Here is a 23,945-nt window from a genome sequence, read left to right on the forward strand (position 1 = left end):
CTGTAGTTCCAGACATAAGCATAATTTGCAATTGGATTTATATTATAGTTCATCATAGCGCTATTAATAACAATTTAGTAAACTTATATAATTTTATCGGCAAAAATCAAATTGTTTTATGTTTAAATTAAAAACTTTAATTTATAGCTCTTCCGTATTATTGATATATCATTTGTTTTACGAATTTGACATGTTTAGATAATATATTTAGTAGTAGTAATTATACATAAATAAGGACTCTTTAAAGATTAAATCAGAACAAATAATGTTATGAATAATTATTAAAAGTTAATTATCCGTATTTAATATATCTATAATTGTACTTTATGAATACAAAAAACAAATTAGTTGCATTTGTAACACTGACGTATTATTTCTAATATTGTTTAGAAGGAAAATCACTAATATATAGAAGAAATATTTGAAATATGCATTTAAAACTTTGAATTTCTGAATCAAAATGGACGATGTCTCTTGGCAACAATCAAATTAAAAGCAAGACGATGATTTCAATTAGCAACCATATATAACAGCAATAATCGTTCGTTCGAGACAAATTAGCGTTGCCTATAGAAACTCTGTTCACAGGTTTTCTTCCATCTAATAATATGTGTCATTGCATAATGAACCATCTAAATCCAATTGTAAAATAGCGAAACCATAAAATTAATCGTAAGGTGCCCCCTTTTAAACGAATCATTCAATTCCGTCGTCCGTTTGTTTCTTTCATTTCTGTTCTCAACGTATTATATGAAAATAAATAGTTACATGAACAAATATGCGGTTCACAACGTACATAAATAAATCCATATTTATGTAAATCGAAAACACAAGTAATCAATATGTTGTAAAAGACGGAACACACTACCAGCGAATACTAATGTATAGTGTGGTATTTCGCTAAAACGAGTTTGAATTGCGCGTTTCGCGATAAATGAAAATGCAGCCTTCGCCGACTACCGATTAAATTACATTGAAATTCGCGTTTAAATATTAAACTGTGATAAATGTTATCCGATTGTGCAATATAGTATATTTACTGAATTTTCTTTCCTTGACATAAAACTGCTTTGAAAATCAATGTAGAAATAAGATTTGGCTGCCCTTCGCGTACTATTATTTATGTTTAAAACACACATATACAAGACTTTCATGAGTGAGTAGTTTTCCTACCTTCTTATGAATTACTATAATTCTAAAATTAAAAATAGATAGAATATTGCAATAATTAGCTTTATGTTTAGTCACAAATATGAATGTTCAATTAAAATAAATGAGGCATATCAGTTAAACGTAATAACTACTATTGCTGGCAGTAAACCTTTACTGGCAGATAATTTTGTCTTAAATTCGTTTGCTTCATTATGCATTAATCTGTGCATAATATTTCAGTCATAAAAGTCTTGTAAAATAAACGCACGTCACAACGTCAAGATAGACATATATTCCATGCAAAAAATAACAACACTGATTGGATATTAGTAAATAATGACTGCGGAAAGAAAATAATAACAAAAATAATCAAAGCAGGCAACGGAACGAAATAAAAATTTCTAAGTGAACTAGGATCGTTGTCGATATTAAATCTTTTAATATAATTTTTTTTGTAAAGGGGGTTGAGGGGGGTCACCATTACGATCAACTTACATCTGGCATGAGGTGCGCGGGCGGAAGGGCGGCCTGCAAGTGTCCGTTCTTGAGGGGCTCGAGAGGCATGAGCGGTGCTACAGCACCAGCCAACGGATGGCCGAGAGGTAAGGGAGGAAAAGTATTACTTACGTCTGTATGGGCAGGGACGGCGTAGTTGCCTTGGATGGTATAAGCCTGACCACCGGCAAGGATCACAGGGCCACCGACTTGGGGTTTGGGGCGATAGGGGATGGTTGCTCCTTTGGGAGGGGACTGCAATAAGATTCAACAAAAAGTTAGCTACTGGACTTGGAGATGAACAATCCTTATCATAATTACCTCGAGCATCACATTGCAGATGTGGTAGATGCATTGTGTGATGGCCTCTCCCGTGCCTGAAATAGTGACCGCCCTCTCCGTCGAGTTAGGCAACATGTCTGAAGCGACCTGGATAGATACACCTGTGACCTCTCGGATCTCCTTAATTTTGGAACCTCCTTTGCCGATCAAAGACCCACATTGGCTGGCTGGTACAATCAATCGCAATGTGATAGGCGGTTTTGGTACACCGCTTCCTCCACTATTCAAATCCTGAAACTGGGAACACCACTGAGGGTTCCACCATAATGAAATATATTAACAATGGTCACAAAATATACGAAATGATTCAGTAGGAACCATTGATAAACAAAAGCACAACAAATATTACCTCTTCAAATTTTTTACAGATTAAAGTGAATGCTTTGAATATAGAGTTTGTTGATCCAGTGACTGTGACAATCCTTTCTGGGCATGATCCATCAGATATGTTGATTTTAGCACCAGACTAAAAAAAAGGTTACGTAAATATAAAACTATTTAAGAGAAAAAACAAACAGAAATACCTCTTCTCTAAATCTTTTCACAATTTCCCCTTTCTTCCCAATAATGCTTCCAACTTCCTAAAAATAACAGAACAAATGTAATTAGCACCAAGAATACTCCACAGATTTATTTTAGTTCACAGTCAAAGAATGGAGCAGATGTATTTTTAATCCAGAATTCGCAACAAGGCAAATGACAATAAAGAGTGTTTAAAGTATTCTAAAATCAGACACATTCATTCTCAGATTGCAGAGCTGGTGCCATTTATTGGCAGACTACAAAGTGCATAATTGACCTGACCTCTATACTTTTAGTTTTAGGACACACTTCAGCTCGATTACTAATTATAAACTGAAATTAGTTGGCACTTGCTTCATTTTACTTCTTCTTTTTTTTTATTTTCTTTGTAATTAATTCCTGTCTGTTTGTCATGTAGAAAACTCCAACTGCAATTGTATGGCTTCAATAAGCTAAATGTAATCCAATTCACTTTAGTTTTTTTCACATGCATATAGCTGAAACTGTATTTTCAAATACACAAACCATGTAATGTGTGTGTCTATAAATAAAAATATTGGTCAACTAGGAAGCAATGCTAAAGATCATATAATTAGAATTTAACTACTAATTTTAAACACGATCACACACTCTTTCTTTGACATGTACACACACTTGCACACATATTTACCTTTCCTTGCATAATAAGTCTGATCGTGAGTGTGACATTTGGGTCATCGTTTTGTGATTTGTCCAATTCCATGTTTAGTCGTGTATGTGTTGGTTTGGGGTAGAGGGAAGGGCTCTGAAACAGAAACAAATGAAGAAAAAAAATGAGAAACAATAAAAGAATAACGCCAAGTCACTTACTGAAGTATTAAAATATGAAATGGAGTAAAACAAAAGTGTAATGATTAAAAATAATTGTAAGTGCAATAGACAATAAATGAGTAAACAAAAATGTCTACTTCGTGAGCGGGGTGATTATAGCATTGCGTTCTGGTTATGTTGTTGTCAATCGTCTCTGAGCAATGGCAAAAGTTGTAAACTGCGCGCTTCTAACCTTTCCAAGATGTATAAATAAAGCTTAAACGTGCAACGCCACACAAGAAAAGTGCGCAGAGGATAAAAAGAGTAGCACAAAGGAAAAAAACGCGGGTCAATTCCCTCCCGTTGTCCGTTATCTTTATATTAGTTTGTATATATCAGTCTTCCTGTATGTGTTTCAATGCTATTTGGCTCACTACGATGATGCGAAAGAAACGCTTATTCCTCGAACACTAAAGAAAACGACCAGACGACCGGAACCACACACAAACGCAAAACTCGTATTTCGACAACAATTCCCTTCGTTTTATCAATTTAAATATACTTACTTCTGAACCTTGTGGATAAAACTAAAATAAAATTATAATGACGCTACGCCGAGTAATGCCGTTGACCACGTGCTTGCTTCACAGGACAATGCTGCCAACCCAAACCAACCGAAGCCGGTACGCACGACGCTGGCTGTCCGCGCCACTCTCTTTACCATTACCGGCTTGCCGCCAAAACATAACTTTTGAAACTTCTTTTTAACTTTTAAGATGATCCATTATATTTTATTCCATAAATAATAAGCACTAAATAATCATTTTTATATTACTATTTAAATAGTAATACATTTTTAAGTAACAAAAAAATATGATCAAATAGTGAACTTTATGTTTGTATCCTATCCTATTTGTTTATATATAACAGTAGTGATAAAACAAACAGCAATTATTCTAGAATTCAAATTATTAATGTAGAAAATTTTTGCTTATTTTTGTTATTTGATTGTAATGACTTTTAATGGTTAAAATGGACTTATGCATGAACAATCAAACCTGTTTTTAGACCGTAGATTGATACTTGAAGAATCCGTGTAAAAACAAAGTAAAACTATATACCGATTATATGAAAAATCTTATTTAATTTTAATTTTAATAATATCATTTGTGTATGGTAACGATTTTATATTTAATTTAGTTCCAATAACAATAGAATTTCTTAATGGTTCTTACTGAAATTAGGTTTCCTACAGTTGTGAAAATCGATTGAAAACTTAAATAATAGTTTATATTTTTTATCCGACGATTTAAGAGTTAAATTTTTTTATTGAGAGGATTTTTTAAAGGAAATATTTAGCACAAGATTATGGGAATAATAAACCGTGTTATCAAACGTGTAAAAAGAGGTGTGAGTATATATCTATATTTAATTTAATAATGGATTTCCATCATGTCTTTAGAACGAGTTTATAATTTAATTTAATAATTGGATGTTGTAATTTGAATAGAGTGTGTCCGGAAATTGTGCAGTTTAACATGGAAAGTTTAAATTGGAAAATTGTATTTCAATATACGGGAAGAACTAAACCGAAAGCAACTTCAACCCCTCGGCATCAAGTTCAGATTAGTCGGCTAAACTTTATTTTGTTTGTGAAATATTTAGAGGTCATCAAAAATTCTATTAAGCGTTCTCCGAAGTACAACAATGAAACATATTTACCACTGGTCAAAAGGTTGAACTGCAGAACGTGCGGAGGCAATGGCTACAATGAAAACTGGGGGCGGTGGCTTCACGGCGACTGAATTACCATATCGAAGTTTAAATCCAATAGCGGAGGTAATTGCTAAATCTAATTATACACTTGACAAACATTGTTACATCTACGAACTAAGTGTAACTGACTGTTTGTTGATTTGTTTCAGTGAAAATACTTAAAACAATAAGAATGTTATCGATCGACTATTATGCAAAACGCAATAAAATCCTTTATTTTATTACTCATTGAAAACTGTATACGACTATGGTTTGCATACTAAAGCGATTATTATTTGAATTGTTCCAATTCGAAAGGTTTTATCAATATAATATTTGTATAGCCTATGATATATTTATAATATAATAAATAATAATAAACACTACTGAAAATACCTATAAATAATACAATCTTGAGTTTGAGTATGAAAATGTATAGTTGTCGAACATAATGCACTTAAAAATATTAAAAACAATCTCTTATCAATGTCCCATTATAAAGTGATTTAGAGAATTGCAGCCCAAAGTTTTCACGAAATCAAAACAGCAATAAAATTTGTAGCGAGAAAGAGTGAGACAGAGGGACTGCGTGGTTGGGGCGCAACAACCGGAAAAGATTTATGATCCAAACCTACCCGACCCACCTTCGTAATTGAATCCCGCCAAATAGATTCCAGTTTTTTTTTTATCTCTGTTCGTGTTTTACAAACGTACGCATACGTTCAAAATTATTTCTTGAGTAATTAAATTATTTGTATTCGGCTCAATAAATACTAAATAATATAGTCATGTAGAACAATTATGTAAATATAAAAATAATTTCAATTAATAACAACCATTGAATAGGGCTATTTACCTTAAACCTTTCCACCCCTAATATTTCAAAAATTAAGCATTAGTAAAGAATTACTTAGGATTTACAATTTCCAGTTTATCTTCCGCACGTTATATATGTTTCTTTTAATTTTAAATAGGTAGAGTAGTAAAGAAGTAAACAAACTAGTTAGGTTGCATCATTAGATTACGAATTAACATTAAAGGTAAACTTAAAAATATTATTCAGTCATTGATTTAGTTTGTTTATATTACAATAAAACTCAAAAGTGTTTTCTGGTAGTTTATAAAGGTATTAGATTCTATTTTAATACAAAATTTGATTTCAAGAAACCTCCATGAATTCGATGTATTTGTCCTTTTAAAATAAAGTAGCATTGAATATCATTAACTAAATAATTAATTATTTTATTAAAACCAAATTATACATTTTGATAAATTATTTTAAGTTGTGAATTTTTCTCTTTAAATTAGAAACTTCGTCTGTGTCGGTAAAAGCGACTGGATTTTCAAATCCTTTTATTGTGTGTGTGTACGTTTACGACCGAATCCTCATAAATCTGTTTAGTTAATGTTCAGTCCGGGGCGGCTTTTAAAGACCGGAATGCTGCCCGAATCCCGGTTTTCCGGTGAAATTATGAATTTTATAACACCCTCAATTTAAACTCCAAAATTAAATTAGACCTAATGTATTATTTTATTATATTACAAAAATTGCTCGTTTTAAAACATTTTGTTTTTATTTTAAAGGGTACAATAAATTTGGAGCTTATTATTTTATTTATATCCCCAGTAATCTCATGTAAAAAGATACAACCTACGGTGATTATTTTTTGCTCGATTAATTTATTTCTGTAATGTTAAAAACATTTATTATATTATCGTGATAAATTCTAAATAGAAATAATTTAAAAATATTTAGCTGAGAAAAAAACAGAATTCGATAGCAATTTTATAAAATTCGTAACGCGCATCAATGTCACGTCGTACTGCTCTTTTCTAGTGTATCAATCGTTACCCGTATTGCATTTTATATGATATGCATTATACAATAAAATAAAATGCTTCTATAAAAATCAAACAGCAAGTAAGATATAGTGTTATGACGCAAACAATCACGTAAGGTTAAATAAATCTTGTTACAGTGTATGAATGTAAAACAATATTAAAATTATATACAGCAATACCTCGCACTGTGCTGTTTCAAATAGTACGGATTTATTTTAATATATTAAAACGAACTAAACTTTATTTTTGTTTGTATTTAGTTCCTCTATTAGTCCGGTTTCAAACAGTCGGGGATATTAGCAAAACCCTTTATCCGCACTATGCGAAGTATTTGTCATTGCTAAAATTATTTGAAAGAAAATGTCCTTGCAATTCTGATGCTGTTTATATTATGGAATACGTTAACAATACTTTTAAATTATTCTTTGTGAAATGTGCTAAATCCTTTTTTCAATTAAATTAAATCTTCTATTATGTGGTATAAACAAAATGTAAACTGTAAAAGTTTAAAACAGCTACATTAAACTTTATACGACTTAATCCTAATGCATCCAAACGGAATAGGTAACATGCAGATTACGGCCAGTAAGCCCATAAAAGATGCACTTAGAACCCTCTCGCAGAAGATGAATACACTGTTTCATTAGTGCATTTATCGCTCTACTTTTTAATGGAGATAAGATTCATTGATTTCAATCTTCCAAAAAAAGGGAAAAGCTTTGGAACCGAATGCTTAATGATAGTATATACCGGAAGGAAAGGGGGAGGACTATGTTTGAGACACGGAAAGAGGGAAGAAGAAAAAAAGAAAATCATTTGTCGGCCTGAGAAAATCGTGCTGGTACGCTCATGGGAATCAGAATTCCGGATCATGCCTCATGAATACACGGAAAGCAGAGAATTGCCCAGATAAATTGCTTCTAATGAATTAATGGCAGCACTAAAAGATATATTTCTGAAGGGAAAAGAAAGTAGATAAAAAGGTAAAGAATAAAAAGGTCTTTCTGGAAAACGTTTTCATATTCTTATCGCAGATTTTTTTTCTGTGAATGCTATTTCAAAGGCGAATGCTCATTTCCAAACTATTTTATTTACTATAGACGCAGAAAATTAATTTAAAATAAATTAGTAAACACACCGGAGGCGGCAGCAGCAACGGCGGCGGTGGTGGAGGATTTATCGCTTTGTGCCCCAAAGGCGTATTCGGAAGGGACTTTGAAGTGAGATGCGAAGGGCGCAGGTGTTTCATTCCCCTTTTATGCAGAATACACAAGACTTTTCAAATTTATATGATATATTTCGGGCGACACGTCAATATGTCATTTAGCTTAATGTATTGCCTCTGCCTCCTTTCTCACCAGTAATTTGGGTATTAAAATAAAAACATTGATGTCGTTCGCAGATTTCGAATGCTTACTGCTATCAGGGAAACAAACAGAAAACGATATATACTATTATACAACATGCGGGATTTGGAGAATTCTACTGACAAGGCTTTAAACGCTTCAAACGTCTCAACTATAAACGGACAATGTAAGCTGTAGCTTTAAAAGCTTTAAGAACAGATGTGGGATTTGTCACACATATAACACGACCAACATCAAGAGAAAAGACGAAGTAGAAGATGGACAAAAGATAATTCTCTTTAAGCGTACGTATGATCTGGATCAATTAATTATTTAAATTAAAATCATGGCCTTTGAACTCATCAACTTTAGGATTCATGAAGAAATGTGTTGCATCTTGAGATAGAAATAAAAGGGAAATATGGCAGCAATATCTCAAACTGGTGACATCCATTATGTTGTAGTGAGTGGTGGCGGCGAAGACGGGAGATGGGAAGGAAGGAGGCCACGAGGAGCGCAACATCACGTACGCTCTTACCCATAAACCTCATTTTCAGCAATGAAAAACACTCGTTCCGGCCGCGTTCATTTCTTACGGGGGGCTTCCCGAAGCTTTCAGCAATCTAAGCGGACGTTTAATGGCGACAGACAATCTACGCCTCCGGAAAATGGCACGGAGACATGCCAGTATGGAAAATTCTAACCAAAACAATAATCATACAGGGTATATGTACCCTGCATGTTTATTTCTTAGGTTTATATAGATTATAGTATCTACATTGACAATTATAATTGCCTACTAACTTTTAATTATAATTGGGCAGCGGTGCTGAAGGATTTATTGCTTTGTGCTCCAAATGCATATTTAGTTTCAAAGAAAGTTCCTTAATTTGAAGAAAACATAATATAAACGTTATGTTTTCTTCAAATTAAGGAACTTTATTACTATTGTAATAATATTGTCTGGATAACTTAATATTGTTTTATATATGAAAATCTCCTCCAAGTCTTAAATCACTTTGTATTACTGGACGATATCCCTTACTCGTCGTAACTTATCAAGCTACTTTTCCTATCTTATTACTTGCTACACCTCCGATGCTCTTATAACACTAATAAACTTAACTACATCTATGAAGATTTTTGTTACTACGAATTAATTAAAAAGTGCTGCTTCGATCAGTCCGGATTTATTATAGTCCGGTTTGAAAATTTCAAAACAACCAAACTTTTAATTTTGCAAAATAAAATCTAAAAAACTTAATTATTTTTTCTTGTGCGATTTATTTTTGAATATATTTTGTTCATCGATTACACCAGTTTCAAACAGTCTGATTATCTGCACTATGTGAGTGCATTACTTTACTTATTTGTGTTTTTAAAAAGATTACATTAATGTAGTAGGGGACACATATGGGTAGTTGCCTCTCTCAGTCTTAATATATCTCAATATTAAAATAAACAATTGACTATTATTTTTTATTATTCATTATTTTCTTATTATTGTTCTTCCATCATGAATCATCAATTTTTTATGTTATTCAATTCGTCGATTGTTCTGCTTTGAATCATATCGTTAATGTGTACTTGTTTGTTATAAAATTTAGGTGACATTTAGTGGGATCAATAAAATTACCTATTGTTTGAAAATAGTTATTTAAACGTGCTGGAGATTACTTATTGCGAGCTGAAACGTTTATAGCGATAAATTACATTTAAGGTATATGATTAAAAATGATTTTTAATTGTGTTTTGCTTTGATAACACTTGCATATAAGGTTTATACTTTATTGAAGATGTTTGTATCTATGACGTTTTATATTTCGATAAATTAAGAGAAGATAAAGATGGTGGTTATCAGGAATCAACGTATCCGTATAGGATTTCAATGATAAGTAATAATAATTAGTTCGGAAATTTGTGGTTTTATGTAGACATAAAAATAAATGTAGTTGATAACTATTTTGAAATGTATATAGAGATTTGATGACGATATTAGAATTAAATCATTTATATTCGTAATAATTATGTTAATTAGTGTTGGAGAAATTGTATTATAATATAAAAAAATATAGAACTTTTATTTTATAGTATATAAAGTTGATTCCGGTTGAAATAATGTAAATGAATAATATTTAAGCGAAATCTTTGCATTTTACTTGTCAATTGTACTTTAATTTTTTTTTTTTTTTTAAATAAATAAAACTAAGACGTGGGCATCAAAAAAACAATTGGTCATCTACATTAATCTTGAGAATGTAATGTTCCGAGTATTCATCGAGTACCGAAACTTAAAAATACGACAATTACTAAATATGACGAGTCCAAAGTTTTACTCTTCTTTATAATTTAAGAAGTAAAGTATGAGGTCATAGTCTTTACATTAATCTCCAACTAGTAGTATCTTTATCCAAAGATATAATCTACAAAAAAAGAGTATTAACTGTGAATCGGAGCAAAGTTTCGTGACTAATATTTTAATAACGAAATAACTTACTTGAATTGAATAAGTTTTGTTAATTAGCGTCCCCAGCCGAGTCTTACTAAAGGGACCAATGTACATTAATATTTGCTTATGGATTACTTCAATGGTGACGGTGTGATGAGCAAATTAATGCAGTTAATATAAACTAGCTGTTTCCGAGCCCCATAAAATATTCACAAACACATAATCATGTTTAACCATACATACACCAAGCAACAACTACTATATGCATCCCGCATGGGATATAATTTCCTATATTGCTGTTTCATATGGGAACTAAAACGCTGCATTATTTCCAACGGTAATAATTGTAAACGCTATTACCATTGTTTTCTCTTTTTTTTTATTTAAAGAAATAGTATTATAAATACGACTGAAAATGTATATAAATAGTGATCAATATCAAATTTCTCGTATTATATTTTTCGATTCACATTTGTTGAGTTTGAAAATCCTTTATTTTTTATTATAAAATTTGAGGAAAATGAATGAAAACAGTGATCATTCATTATTTTTGTAATGCCCTTTCACCAGTAATGCTCCATCAATCATTCTAATGTAAAACGCATACTGGGATTATTAACATTTGTATGTATTTGGTCTGGTATCTGTGTATGCTCGTGTATAATCCGCGTCCATTAAACAAATGTTTGCTAGGTGGGATGTTTTACATGGAATAATCCCCCCATTATGTTTTATTCCCACTCACATATCTATATGGTTATATATTATTTGAGTTTGAACAATAGGTGTGCAGCCTGCGGCCCATTGTTCCAAAGCCAGGACACACCGAACGTTTTGAAAGGCATTGTACACACATATATCAACTTTAAAGTATTTTTTTTTGCAATCTTTCCCACAAAAATATTCCATCAAACCTAATAAAAAATGAGACAACTCACCGCTTATTACCACTTAAAAAACAGTGCGGAAATTTTGTGAATATTAATTTTTATTTAGATTTCAGTTGCATGTAGAATTTCCCAAACTATGTTAATATTTTTGATTTTTCTCATTTTTTTACATTTTATTGATTATTACCTAGCCTACACAATGAATATGGAATACGCAAATATTTCAAGATTTATGAAGCGTTCAGTTTCAGGAAAAGTTTGGAAAACCCTGTAGTAGAGAATAGATAACTGGTTTATATTTGCACTATTTGTAATAGATGAAATATCAAATAGAAAACGTATTATATTATATTTAGGGGTTACATATATATCAGACATAATTCAAGTTAAGATTAATATTGTGAACCCTTACTTTGAGCTATTTTTATGCGAATTCTCTCCTCTTCATCTTACCATCAAGAAACTTATTAATTGATAAATTAGTCTTGTAACGTAATTAAAAGCTGGGAGACGAGTGCTCGTACCTTCACATAATGGATGATGAGTGTATTATCTTATGGATATGTGCGTGTATTGTGTCAACAGGCTTTAACAAGGCTTAACCGTCGTTATGATAGATGGATAGCGGTCATCCCATTAAGTCCCTCGGTCGGGTCCAGGAGGACGGCCAATTATTTGCATATAAATATAACTCGCGACCGGCATTATATAATAGCGTTTCTCTTTGGCCCGCTACCATTCGAATCGCATTTATGCCCTCGCATTAAATCTGATAATTGTATTAAACGCCTCATCGAGGATGAAGCGATTCCAAATGGTTTGCAATTTTATTATCTATCGAGATCACATCTAACGCAGACGGACTACGAAATAACTCATCATTACGAATTATAGGTTTGTGTCTTTTTTTACATTTTGGCCAATAAAATATTATTATTATATAGTTTTAAATATTATTAGATTTAATAATAAATTTTATCCATGACAATTAAATCAAATATTAGTGGAGTATCAAAAATACTTTATGCTATAGGATAGCCCATCGGATACGCCGGATTTAATTTTGAAATGAAACACAGTAAATTATTATTTAATTGGGAAATTGTTATTGATTTATAAAGTAGACATAAGTGATAAATTATGGAATACTATGTCGGAGAAATAGCCGCCTCGGCTGTGCTGGCATACCCTAACCCTTTTGATAAAATTGTATCTTACTAATTTGATAATTGTTAAATAAAATTTGCAAATGATTTTCAATGTAACATTAAGAAATAATAATTTAGAAATAAGTTCAATAATGTTTTCTGTAATTAGTTTGACCAGAATCAACAAGGAACAAGTGAATTTTGTTTTAATTACGTTGAATTATTCGTAATACATTCACATTGTATTAGCTGCTTCCCGTGATCTTTTATTTCATCTTGTATGTACTGTCAGGAACCGACCTTCTAAATTAGCATTTGAAAGAGTAGTAATTCAGTGCAGTGGTGTAGACAGCCTGAGGAGAAACGCACATGATGCTCAGCAAGAGGAAGGAATTCTAATTAATTACAGAGAAATGATATTTCATGCTGCACATGACTCGAACGATAATAATTATTAATTATTTCGGAGCTTCCAAATGGAGAGGTTGAGGTGGTGGAATACAGAACAGCAGTCTCCGTCGGAACACGGGAACGGAGAGGAGACTTCGTCTTCTCTTATTCTCTTCCTCCTCCGACATCTCCGCCAGAGTTATAAACTCGCGTCAATTCCAAAGATAAACTTTTGTTCCCCCTAACCGAACCACTCGACTCCTCCACTCCACTCTACTCTTCTTTACTCCTGTGATGGGACGGGAGAGTGGGAATCTTCCTGCCGCCTGACATTGACAAATCCCGACGTTCCTTGATTATTTAGGTCGATGCCTCATCCGCGTCGACCCTATCGATTTCGTTATTTTGTATCATTAAAATACAATAAGTATGTGATGAAGAGCATGCGTCGGATGTAAAGGGAAGTATTCTTTCTAGGGCCCGCGGCAACTGGAGTTTTGGTGGCGGTCGAAACTTTTGTGCAAGTAAATTGGGACCCATGCCTGGCAGCTTTTGTTATTTCTGGGAGAGAATTTTCCACTAAATAAGATAATATTTAATTAGGTGTGTAAGGTGGATTTAATTAATGTCAGAAAGATCGCCAAGATGGTTTGCTTGAAGCGACGACCCTTTAAATTATGCGCATACCGGAAGTGGATCCCTTCTAGATCACTTGCCGTACGTTCTGAGGACTACTACTCTCTCTTTAGATCTGTTAGCCCAGCATATCAATTGAAATTGATGAGATTTTGTGAAGAGCGTCGGGCAGGAGAATGGGTACTTTATATGAATATGCATTATATATATATATCCATATCTATGTTTGTGTGTTTACGTGTGACATTTATCACGTGGCTGCGGCGAAAATAGCCTGGCTTTCATGCATCACGATGATGTATACACACATTGATCTCTATGTAATCGATACAAGCTACTCCGGTAATGCAACATTCAGGGTTTCCGGTGACAACGTGACAGCTGCGACGGGCATTCAAGCGCCCGACCGACTGCAGACTCACAGAAAACCCTTTTTGCATTATACCCAATGCATTATGTATAGACACAAATACAAATACACCGAAACCCTCTTCACTAAACTTTAATTATTTCATTCATTTTGCAGGATCTCTAGGTCTTGACAGTCGAACGTTGTTTATTCCCTAATGGCCCAGATTTATTTCAACAACAGTTCTTTTTCACTCAAGCTATACATGTATACGTTTATATTCGTCATTTGGATTTTGACTTGTATGTAACATATTTATCCATATAATACTGATGATTCTATAAAGAAGTTTTCAATATGTGCAAATAAATAAACGTATACTTTTTAATTCCCATATTCAATATGCATATTTTATAAAGAAAAGCTCTATTTGTTATTTTGTTGTATTTACATATATTTTATACATGTAAATTTTAAAACAAAATAAATTTTAATCATGCAAATGAAATAAATTCTATAAACTAAGTACACCATTTTTTTCTTTTATGCAGTTAAGTCCTTGAAATTGGCGAAACCGATAACCTGCGCTATGCGAGGTATTGTTATATTTGTTAAATCTAGTTTTTTTTAACAGTTTATTGTTCAAAAAGCTATAACAAACAAAATACTCTATGTTGGGTTTAATAAAATAATAACAGTAATGGGTTAATTGGTAATTATTTTTTTAAATTATTACATAATATTAAATATTTTATGGGAATTTATGCTGCGAAAATAAAACTTGTACTAGGAACAACAAATACGAAAACATGTGGTTCATACTGCCTGCGTCCATAAAAAAAGTTATAAAATACAGGTATGCACAGTTTATGCGTAGTCCGAAAAGTTATGGATGCGTTTAAATAATAATACTAACACGAAATTGAAACGCCTTCCTCGTAAAGTACCAGTTGAAAATATTAAGAATTATTAATGCCTTATTGAATGAAAGAGATAGACACTTCAAACGTGTATAGTTCTTACTGCTATAAATAGGTTTTATACAAAATGTATATACACTGTATATTACAGGAATACAACCCGCAATATCGTAATCGAATCCACACTGATTGAAACCGGACTACTTGAGGATATTAAATCACATACAAACACATAGTAGCAAAAAAAGAGACTTGAATAAATAGAGAAAAAAAAAGATTATATATAAAAATAGTACACAAAATTAGTATTATTTTTTTAGATTTCATTTATATTTTGCTGAATGATAATTCAGTTTCTTCTGAAATTTTAAATCCGTATTATAGTGAATCTGCACTGATTGAACCCGCATTATGCGAAGTATTGTTGCATTTAGTTTGAAAAAATTGTCAAAAAATTATTGTATATTTTTATGTAGTAACCATACTGATATTTTGTTTGCGTTAATTATTGATTTAAAAAAAATCAATTAATATTATTTTCTAATCCATAAAAATAGTTTTGGAACTGCTGATGATTTATTTAAGAAAATATCTTCAATTATGGCTAATATAAACTGTATAATATTCCACTGCGAATATTTAATACACTTTCTTGGAGAAATATTCAAAAAGAAAGTTGCTCTCCAGAAGTAAATATAATATTTTGTAGCAGAAGTAAAACTTTATACGATATATCCTTTTAAAAAGAACTAATTAAGAGTATAGCGCGTTTGCTTCATAGCATTTTCCTTAATTAAACTAAACTAATTCATCTTTTTGCAGCAGTGAATTATTGGTTCACATTCGCTATTATGCTGAATCCTTCTTTTGTCTCTGTGTTGTTTTTAATTAGTTGACAGCCATATTTTCGCGGAACAATGCGGTCCTAATTAATGTTTAAATGATTAAGTTCGCGTTTGGAAGAAGGACGAAATTATTATTCTCGGCGAAAAGTTTGAACGACGAAATATTCCTTACAGTTTATAAAAATGCAAATTATCTGCAAATTGGATTTGCATTCATTTTTTTCCGGGGCAGCGTGAAGTTGAAGTCGATGAAATTTCTCTTTTAGGCGACGTTTTGCATTACGATCCAGCGAGAATCAATTAGGCGGATTAATTTGCGTGTCTGTTTCATGTTAATGACTTATTAATTTCAATAAATTTTATTTTGTTTCGCATGTTTATGTGTTTTTTTTGTTGATAACCGAGATAATAACGAGCTCAAGGGTAATGTATGCATGTGTGCGTATATATCTTCCTTATTGGTTTTCGTGCAGTCGCGTCCCAAGGGTACAATTTAGTGGCGGCGCCGGGACCAATGTTGCACCACTCCGCACGTTCACTGTTCAACTTCCATTAAACTTCTGCTTCTACAAACGAGAACAACAACAACAGCAGCGGCAATGCGAGACACTATCAGTTTGTTTATTTTCTGTAAAAATCAATTTCGTATGGTAAGAGCCTTCGGCGTATTTTAGAATCTCAATGGCAAGAGTTTAATTTGAAATTACGATACCAACTTTCTTCGATTTTCTTGAATGGAACATCGGAGGGAGATTGTCAACACGGGGTCGTGTAATTGCGTTTTGCGAGAACTTCTCATCCACTTTTGCTAAATTGATTAGAGAGGAAATACACTAACTAGAAATGGACTCCGAACTTTCAGTTTACGTTTCATTACCTGTTAATGGAGTAATTTCCAATTATCCGATAACAATATTATTCCGGTTTTTCAACTATAAAATTAATTTAATATTTCAATTTATATATCAATTGTCAATATTGGACTAATATATCAACGTCCAGGTAACATTATTATTTATATTTATACTATAAAATTAAAATAAATAACAATAATTTATCACATAATATTCAGTTAGAAAAGGATACTGACCATAGATCTTTTTACACAAATACAAATTATTTAACATAATATTTTATATTTAAAAGAAATAATGTAGAAAAATATAGTTCATTGTTATTTTTTTAATAAAATATGTATTTTCAAATAATTAATGAGCTTTTGAAACAATTTCCTTTTATTTTCTATGCAAATGCTAATGTATTTTATTGCATTAACCCATATATCCATACTAACAGCGCATTATATGTTTTCACAAAAGATTTATTAAAATTTTATTTTCATTTTGCTGAAATAAAATTTAGTTTTTCTTGAAATTTTAAATCTGGAATTGATCGAAGCCGGACTAAGGGAGGTATTGTTGTATTTTACAATACAATGATAATAGAATGAATGTTTGCAAATTTCATCAAAGGTTAGGTTTTTCTGCCCAATAAAACAGTATTTTCAAAATAATTGTAAAAAATATAAATGTATATATGTATTTTAATAGGCTATCGTCATTACGTATTTTAACTTATTTCTCAAAACGAAGTGTGTCTAAGGATTCGATTTAAATGCAAATAGCATCCATCTTTTTGAAGATTTGCATGCATTAGCATTTTATTCTCGAAATTGAAATTGCTATAAGAAAAACACTGTGAACTGAATAAAAAAAATCCAATGTTTAAGGAAAGTAGAATTTCTTTATTGTTTCTTCCACTTATTTTGCGCTATTGTTAGAAAATATGAAAGTTGTTATTTATTTTAAAACTGACAAAATGAAAATATGTCCTTTTTTTAATAATCTTCCATTTTTACGATTCCTTTTAAAGTAAAGTGGATAATTATATAAGTTGTAATTGAGTGATTTAAATTTAATTTCAACTTATATAATTAGATAAAACAAATTATATACAACAAAATGGATATAAGAAAGGAACAAAAAAGTATGCACTTAAATAATCGACTTCTACAAAATGATTGAAAGGGAATCACTTAAAAAGGTCCATTGGAAACTGCGTGCGGTCGAAGTGAAAACGGATTTGTGAAAATAAACACAATGAAGAAAATTCGATTGGGACTCACGTCATGCACGATTTGTTACGTCCCACTCGATTTCGCACCGAAATCGATTTTGAGCAATCAGCAGGAAAAAAAGCGAGCGGAAAGGAAATACATTGAATTAACGAAAAAAGGGGAACGAATAAAAGTCACGAAAAGAAATCTGGGGTTGGAAATATTGAAAGAAGTAATTTACATTTCTTATTTCGTTAATTAAGCATTTAATTGTCCAAAAAGGGGAGGCCGAAATAAATTCCAGCCAATCGTTGCATGCAAAAAAAATTTTTTTTTTTGTTCTAAATCAATGTTTCCGGAATTCCTTTTGATCCTTTTCTTTCTGAGATTCTTTTCATTTTAATGCAGCAGGCTGTAATGAAAATATGAAATATCTTTTCTCGAGGCCGGGCTCGAGGAATGAATGGAAAAGAAATGCCCGATAAAAATCAACAATTTCCCGAGACGTCGTTTCGGGTTTGCTGGGAGTGGAGGGATGGTGTACAAATTATTGGCCGGCGTCGCGTCTCATTTCAAATCGATTCAGAAAACTTGAAAACTTCTGGTTAGGAATGTTCGCGCTACAGTGGCTACAATCGAAAACATGAACACGAACACGTACATGATTATTATTCTACCACTGCGAAGGCGATGAAGAAGTAGCAATAGGTCCTCCTGTAGGCTGCGACCAAGCTTGTACATTTAGTACATTTTACTACAGCCTAACTCCCCCACCCAACGCGATCCTATTGATTTATGCCAGTCCGATATATAGCGAGTCACTTCCGCTTCGTTACATCCGCTCTCTTCTCCTGAGCAGCCCTGTATACATCGATTAGCGCCATCTTTTGACGATTTCTCCCACCAGTAGCATAGCATAGCCCTTTGTGCAAATAGCCGATGCTGCTATTTGGATGGACCAATTACCGTTGCGTCAATATTTGAGAAACCGGAAATTGAATTATATATTTTTGAGCGCGCGCCTTCCCCTCAAGTCTAATAGATGTATCAGTACATAATCAATAGAGGTGGAAATTATTATACATATATAACACGAGCGAAGCAAAAGTTGTAACAAGGTAGGCAGACTAATCGATATGTACCTAATAATAGACATATCAACAGTGAAACTACGAAATAATACGTTCAGTTTGTTTGTAATTGACTAAACGTAAAATAAACGTTTGGAACCAAAATGTTCCAACAAATCTCTCCCGACTCCATCAGACGTGATTTAAATATTTAGCAAACACCTTCTTCTACTCATTCAATTGTTGTCGCCCCCATCCATCGTCCGTCCAATCTTTTAAGACACATTTCGAAACCTTCGTTTATTAACAGCGTTTCTCTTCTCCAAATGTTGAATGTATTTTATGGAGTACCTATACTTGTCCATCTACCCTCCCACCTGGTTTCTGAAAATACGCTGAGACTTTCCTGCACACCGTTTTTCGAACGCACCCTTCCTCGAACCTTAATGGAACTCCATTACTTTCCCCTCGGCAACCACCCCCTCAGTTGGAGTCACCACCCCTATAACTCTGTTGAAAGGTGGAAGGAGCAGAGCAAAAATTGCAAATTAAATAAATGGAGAGAAATGGAAAATGGTTGTATTTCACGGGAACATTTGGCAGATCAGAGTGATATTGATTGCTAATAATGTTTTTCTATTTTAATGTTTGATTCTTTTTTTTTATTAAATAATAAAATATATCAAACTATTTGAAAAACTGTATATGACAAAGCTTATTAATGGATGATTTTGACTCGGGATTTTTTGAATTTGTGATTCTTGGGGAAAAATTCTATTTTTTTTGTACTGAAAATTGAAATAAGCTATAAATTATAAATAAAATATAAATGAATATTCTTTTACAAATAATTTCCTATTACATATTAATATTGTTATTAATGTTGGTTTATATTAAAATAATAACAATTTTATAATTTGTATAAGATATTTAATTAAAAATATAGATACTGCCTGAATGTTAGAATATTCTTATGAACAACTGAGAATTTATAATAACACGTACAAAGGAAAGTTTGTAGAAGGAGGGAAGAATGACTTTCGGGTATTGTTCAGAGGGAAAGCAATCCAGAAAATTGAGCAGCGATGAATGTTTAATGACTGCCTCAATTGGGTTTTCGGCTTCGAACTGGGACTGGTGGGGCGAGAGGCGTTGGGCTTATTCGGCAAAACAATTGGCATATTTAAATAATTCACGGATTCCCGCATTTTGTTCCGCCAATGTATGCGTGTTTATGTGTGTGTATGTACACATACACACGCACAGCATAGTTGGGAAAGTTTCGGTGGAGCCGCGAATTAATTCCCATTCAAATGGGGACCGCAGAAATACGAGCGTTCGTGAATATCTCGACGAATCAATGCAGGAGGCCGTAGAAATCGGCTTTGTGTATAGTGATTTTGCAATTAACTTTTAGTGAGCAATGTTTAATGCTGTTTGGCCGCCGCGGAAAAAGTTTAATTTAATTTTATATTTATATTGCGAAACTCAAACAAAAGCCCCATTGTTAATTGATGCTAAAACTTTTTCAAAAAAAAAAGAGTACGTATCTGGTGCGGTGTACTTTAGGGCTCCGAATAATGTATATTTTAATCCCGAAAAAGGTGCACGATAATCCGGCGGATGCGCGAGGTCGCCATTATTGTCCGGCAGAATTAGTTTCCATTTAGCAAACCGCGTACTCCTTTGTGTTAGCCTTATTGAAAATTCGTTGAAAAACAAATTTCCAGAGCACTTCGAATATAATATTATTCAACGTCCACATCATGCGAGGCGCGAATTAATATTATAATTATAATTGGCTTTTACAGATGACATTTCCTCTCAGTTAAATGAAATTGGCCCAGTGTAACAATGATTATTGCCACTGCTAACGTTGCTGTGCTTTGAGAATTTCGCTCCTAATTAATTCCGCATGAAACGGAACGATCGTTGCTTTTTACGACTGCAACAATTTTATTAATATAGCCCCCCGCTTTAAACAGAATTTTCTGCAGATTCCGTGGAACGTAGAAGATTCTAATTATTCGTAAGCGAATTAAGAATGTTACCCCTTTTTTTTCACAGAGCACCAAGTGAATAAGGTTAGCTTAAATCCTCGCAAGAAAGGAGGAGATGTGAAGAAACACTGAACTAGCACACACACAAAATGTCGTGGGAGTATAATGGAACTGATGCATATTCATACACCGCTGGTTATTATACAACACATAAATAAATATAAGCCGGCCCGATTCTTTTCCTCCTTTATGGGCGATCTTTTGATGAGAAATAAATTGAGAAAAAGTGAAAGAAAAAATATTCGTTTTATGTGCATATTTGCATTTGAAAAACGCTACGCTGAATGCAGCTTTAATTAAATTGTAAAATATTCCTTTATTGAAGATACGAAATCAAACTTCACAAAGTACAGAATAATAATATAAAAGAGTAATATTAATAGGAAAATTATTATAATCAGAAAAATAAATATTATTGTAGGATTTAAGAATTTTTCTTGGAACCATTTTCATGGATTTAAAAACCAATTGAGGAACTAAATATTTACAAAAAATTAATCCGCAAAATCGCATAACAAGAGAGTATGAACAAAGAATTTTGCTTACTCATTTTTATTTCGCTTATAAAATTTAGTTTTTTTTTAATGTTCAAACTGGACTATACTGAATCCTAACTGATCGAAGCCGCACTCAGCTTAGTATTTATGTACATAGCAAGAAGAGATCTTATACTTAAAAACGTATTTAAAAATCATTAACTCATTTAATGTATATTATAAATTGATCTTTAATTACTTTTTTTGGAAATTTAAAGAACTTGAAGTATTTAAAAAATTATTGATATTTTTTTTATATAATCATAAAAATAAATATAAAACTTTACGTAAGATATATTAATTTTATATTTATAAATATACTTTTATGCGGTTAAGCGTTATGCGGTTTTTGAAGAGAAGGGGATTGGGTTAATAGAGTAAATGTGAAAGTTCCGTGCTCTTCCTCTTTCTGTCCGTGTCATATTGTGGGGGAGTTTCGAGATAATCTATTTCGGATTGACGTGTGTATAGACGTAGAAGCGGTATCACATGGCAAGTTAGTGGAAGTTTGTCCCGAATATCGTCCTAAATTATGCCGCAGCATCCACCAACTTATCCGGCAACCTTCTGTCGCGATTGTCGCGAGAAAGATTCCCTCTGACAATTTGAACACATCAGATGTTCCAATTAACAATAAGATGTGAGCAAATGTTATCCCTTTCCCCTACTTTACAGCGTCTTCTTCATGGTTTGCATTATTGAATGACAATCAATGAGCACCGAAGTGCAGATCAAGGATTCAGATTCGATTCGTGAAATGCGTGCATAATGGAGTATACATTCTCTGCCGAGGAGCTTAATTTAATTTTGTCGGAGATTTAACACACAAAGGGGTTGGCTTCCGGAATAATAATAGTGTCGACTCGTTTAGCTAAGATAACATGACGCGCATACACACATCGCCCGACTCATTTGGGGCTCAATGTCCCTGAAATGCATCGCGTTTCAATATAATTACGACCCTGTAAATAAATGTAACGTTTATTTTGGACTCAATTCTAATTATGTGCTTCTTATCTCTGCTTAGCACCACCGTATTCTAATCCAGGCAAACATGTTTTTGCTCATTATGCGCACCAAACGATTACAGTGAAATTTAACATCGCATTACAAACAGTAGTAATTATATATTTGCTAGGTAGTTTATGCTAGGTAGTATCAATAAAATGCAGTAGAACTTCGCTTAACGAGTTTAATCCGTTCCAAAATTTCTGAATTTTTTACTCGCATAGTGAAACATGTTCAAAAATACACATAATATGTGTATACCAGTTTTAAAAATGATGTAGCAGGCGCGCAATCCGGGACATTCTTATCATCGTCACTCGTTATGCGAAACGTCGCTCGTTAAGCCAGTCATTTTTCTTACAATTAATTTTGCTCGTTAAGCGAAATGTTCGTTATTCGAGGTGCTCGTTAAGGGAGGTTCCACTGTGTATTTTGTCAAAACTTCTTTTTGTACAAAAATAAAGAAATAATTTATAACCACGTCAGGAAATATAAATTTGTTAATAAATGGAATAAAAACACAAGTAATTATTAATAATTACCGGAAAATACCATTTTTTCAATTTATTTTTTACATTTACCGCAAGACGCGGATATTATTAATACAAATCGTATTTATTGTATTAATGCGGATCATATACACAATATAGTAAAATTATTTATTATTGATTTTCTTCTTAATTAATAGAATTAATATTTTTTACAAACAATTATGTAATTATCTATGTCATACGATAGAAATTTCTTGAATTAATTAATTCTGTTTAGAAGTGAGAACGTGTATAAATAAATAAATTTCTATACAATAAAAAGATTGTAAATTAAAACATTTAATTCAGTAACTTTTCATTTAATGAACAGGTTATGTATGTATTAGTTAATTGTGCATTAATTATTGCAACAGTTAATGCGTGTTTCAGTTCCGCGTTTCACGGAAATACAAATATTTTGATTAATTATGCAGTTTGTCAGTGTTTGCGAACGAAAATTGGATCGCTTGGAGGTATTATTTATATTTCTCCGCCGTCTGAACCATCGTAGAAGATGTAAAAACAGAAGTAAAGGCACGCAGCGGAAAACAAATTTTCCGGGAATAATTTAATTTATAATGAGAGCCTTTTCATTCCTTTGTACTAATTCCAATTTGCTTTTATACCATCTGCTCTTGTTTTTTTCTGTGTATTTCCATCTCTCCTACACCCTTGGTAGGAACGTATTACGATCTTTTTTTTTCTATTGATTGATTGTAAAACACCTTGCAGTTAATAATACAGGAGATAAAGAAAAAGGTGAATCAAGGCCCGTTCTTCATCTCCAAGTTAAATTGAATCTAAAACTTTCTAGT

At 32.4% G+C, this 23,945-nt stretch overlaps 2 protein-coding genes across 10 annotated transcripts in view; one reads left to right on the forward strand and one right to left on the reverse strand.

Annotated features, from left to right (window-relative positions):
• LOC108565018 (poly(rC)-binding protein 3) overlaps window positions 1-23,945 on the reverse strand; it is a 51,874-nt gene that overhangs the window by 5,997 nt on the left and 21,932 nt on the right. For 3 of the 9 annotated variants that reach the window (XM_017924250.1, XM_017924249.1, XM_017924248.1), the window contains exons 3-7: window positions 3,182-3,295; window positions 2,514-2,570; window positions 2,339-2,455; window positions 1,969-2,238; window positions 1,780-1,902 (exon numbers count right to left, since the gene is read on the reverse strand). In XM_017924250.1, the coding sequence (XP_017779739.1) occupies window positions 1,780-1,902; window positions 1,969-2,238; window positions 2,339-2,455; window positions 2,514-2,570; window positions 3,182-3,253 (639 nt within the window). In that variant the 5' untranslated portion in view covers window positions 3,254-3,295. Of the gene's footprint in view, window positions 1-1,647; window positions 1,903-1,968; window positions 2,239-2,338; window positions 2,456-2,513; window positions 2,571-3,181; window positions 3,296-3,360; window positions 3,396-3,553; window positions 3,739-3,866; window positions 3,967-5,022; window positions 5,112-23,945 lie in introns of those variants that run through there. The other 6 variants (XM_017924245.1, XM_017924244.1, XM_017924247.1 and 3 more) reach the window with 6 other exon arrangements.
• LOC108565020 (fatty acid-binding protein-like) overlaps window positions 1-23,945 on the forward strand; it is a 66,555-nt gene that overhangs the window by 5,480 nt on the left and 37,130 nt on the right. The gene's annotated exons all lie outside the window — the stretch shown is intronic.

This window comes from Nicrophorus vespilloides, unplaced genomic scaffold (assembly GCF_001412225.1).
Source record: "Nicrophorus vespilloides isolate i.1.1-1 unplaced genomic scaffold, Nicve_v1.0, whole genome shotgun sequence".
Lineage (NCBI taxonomy): Eukaryota > Metazoa > Arthropoda > Insecta > Coleoptera > Silphidae > Nicrophorus > Nicrophorus vespilloides.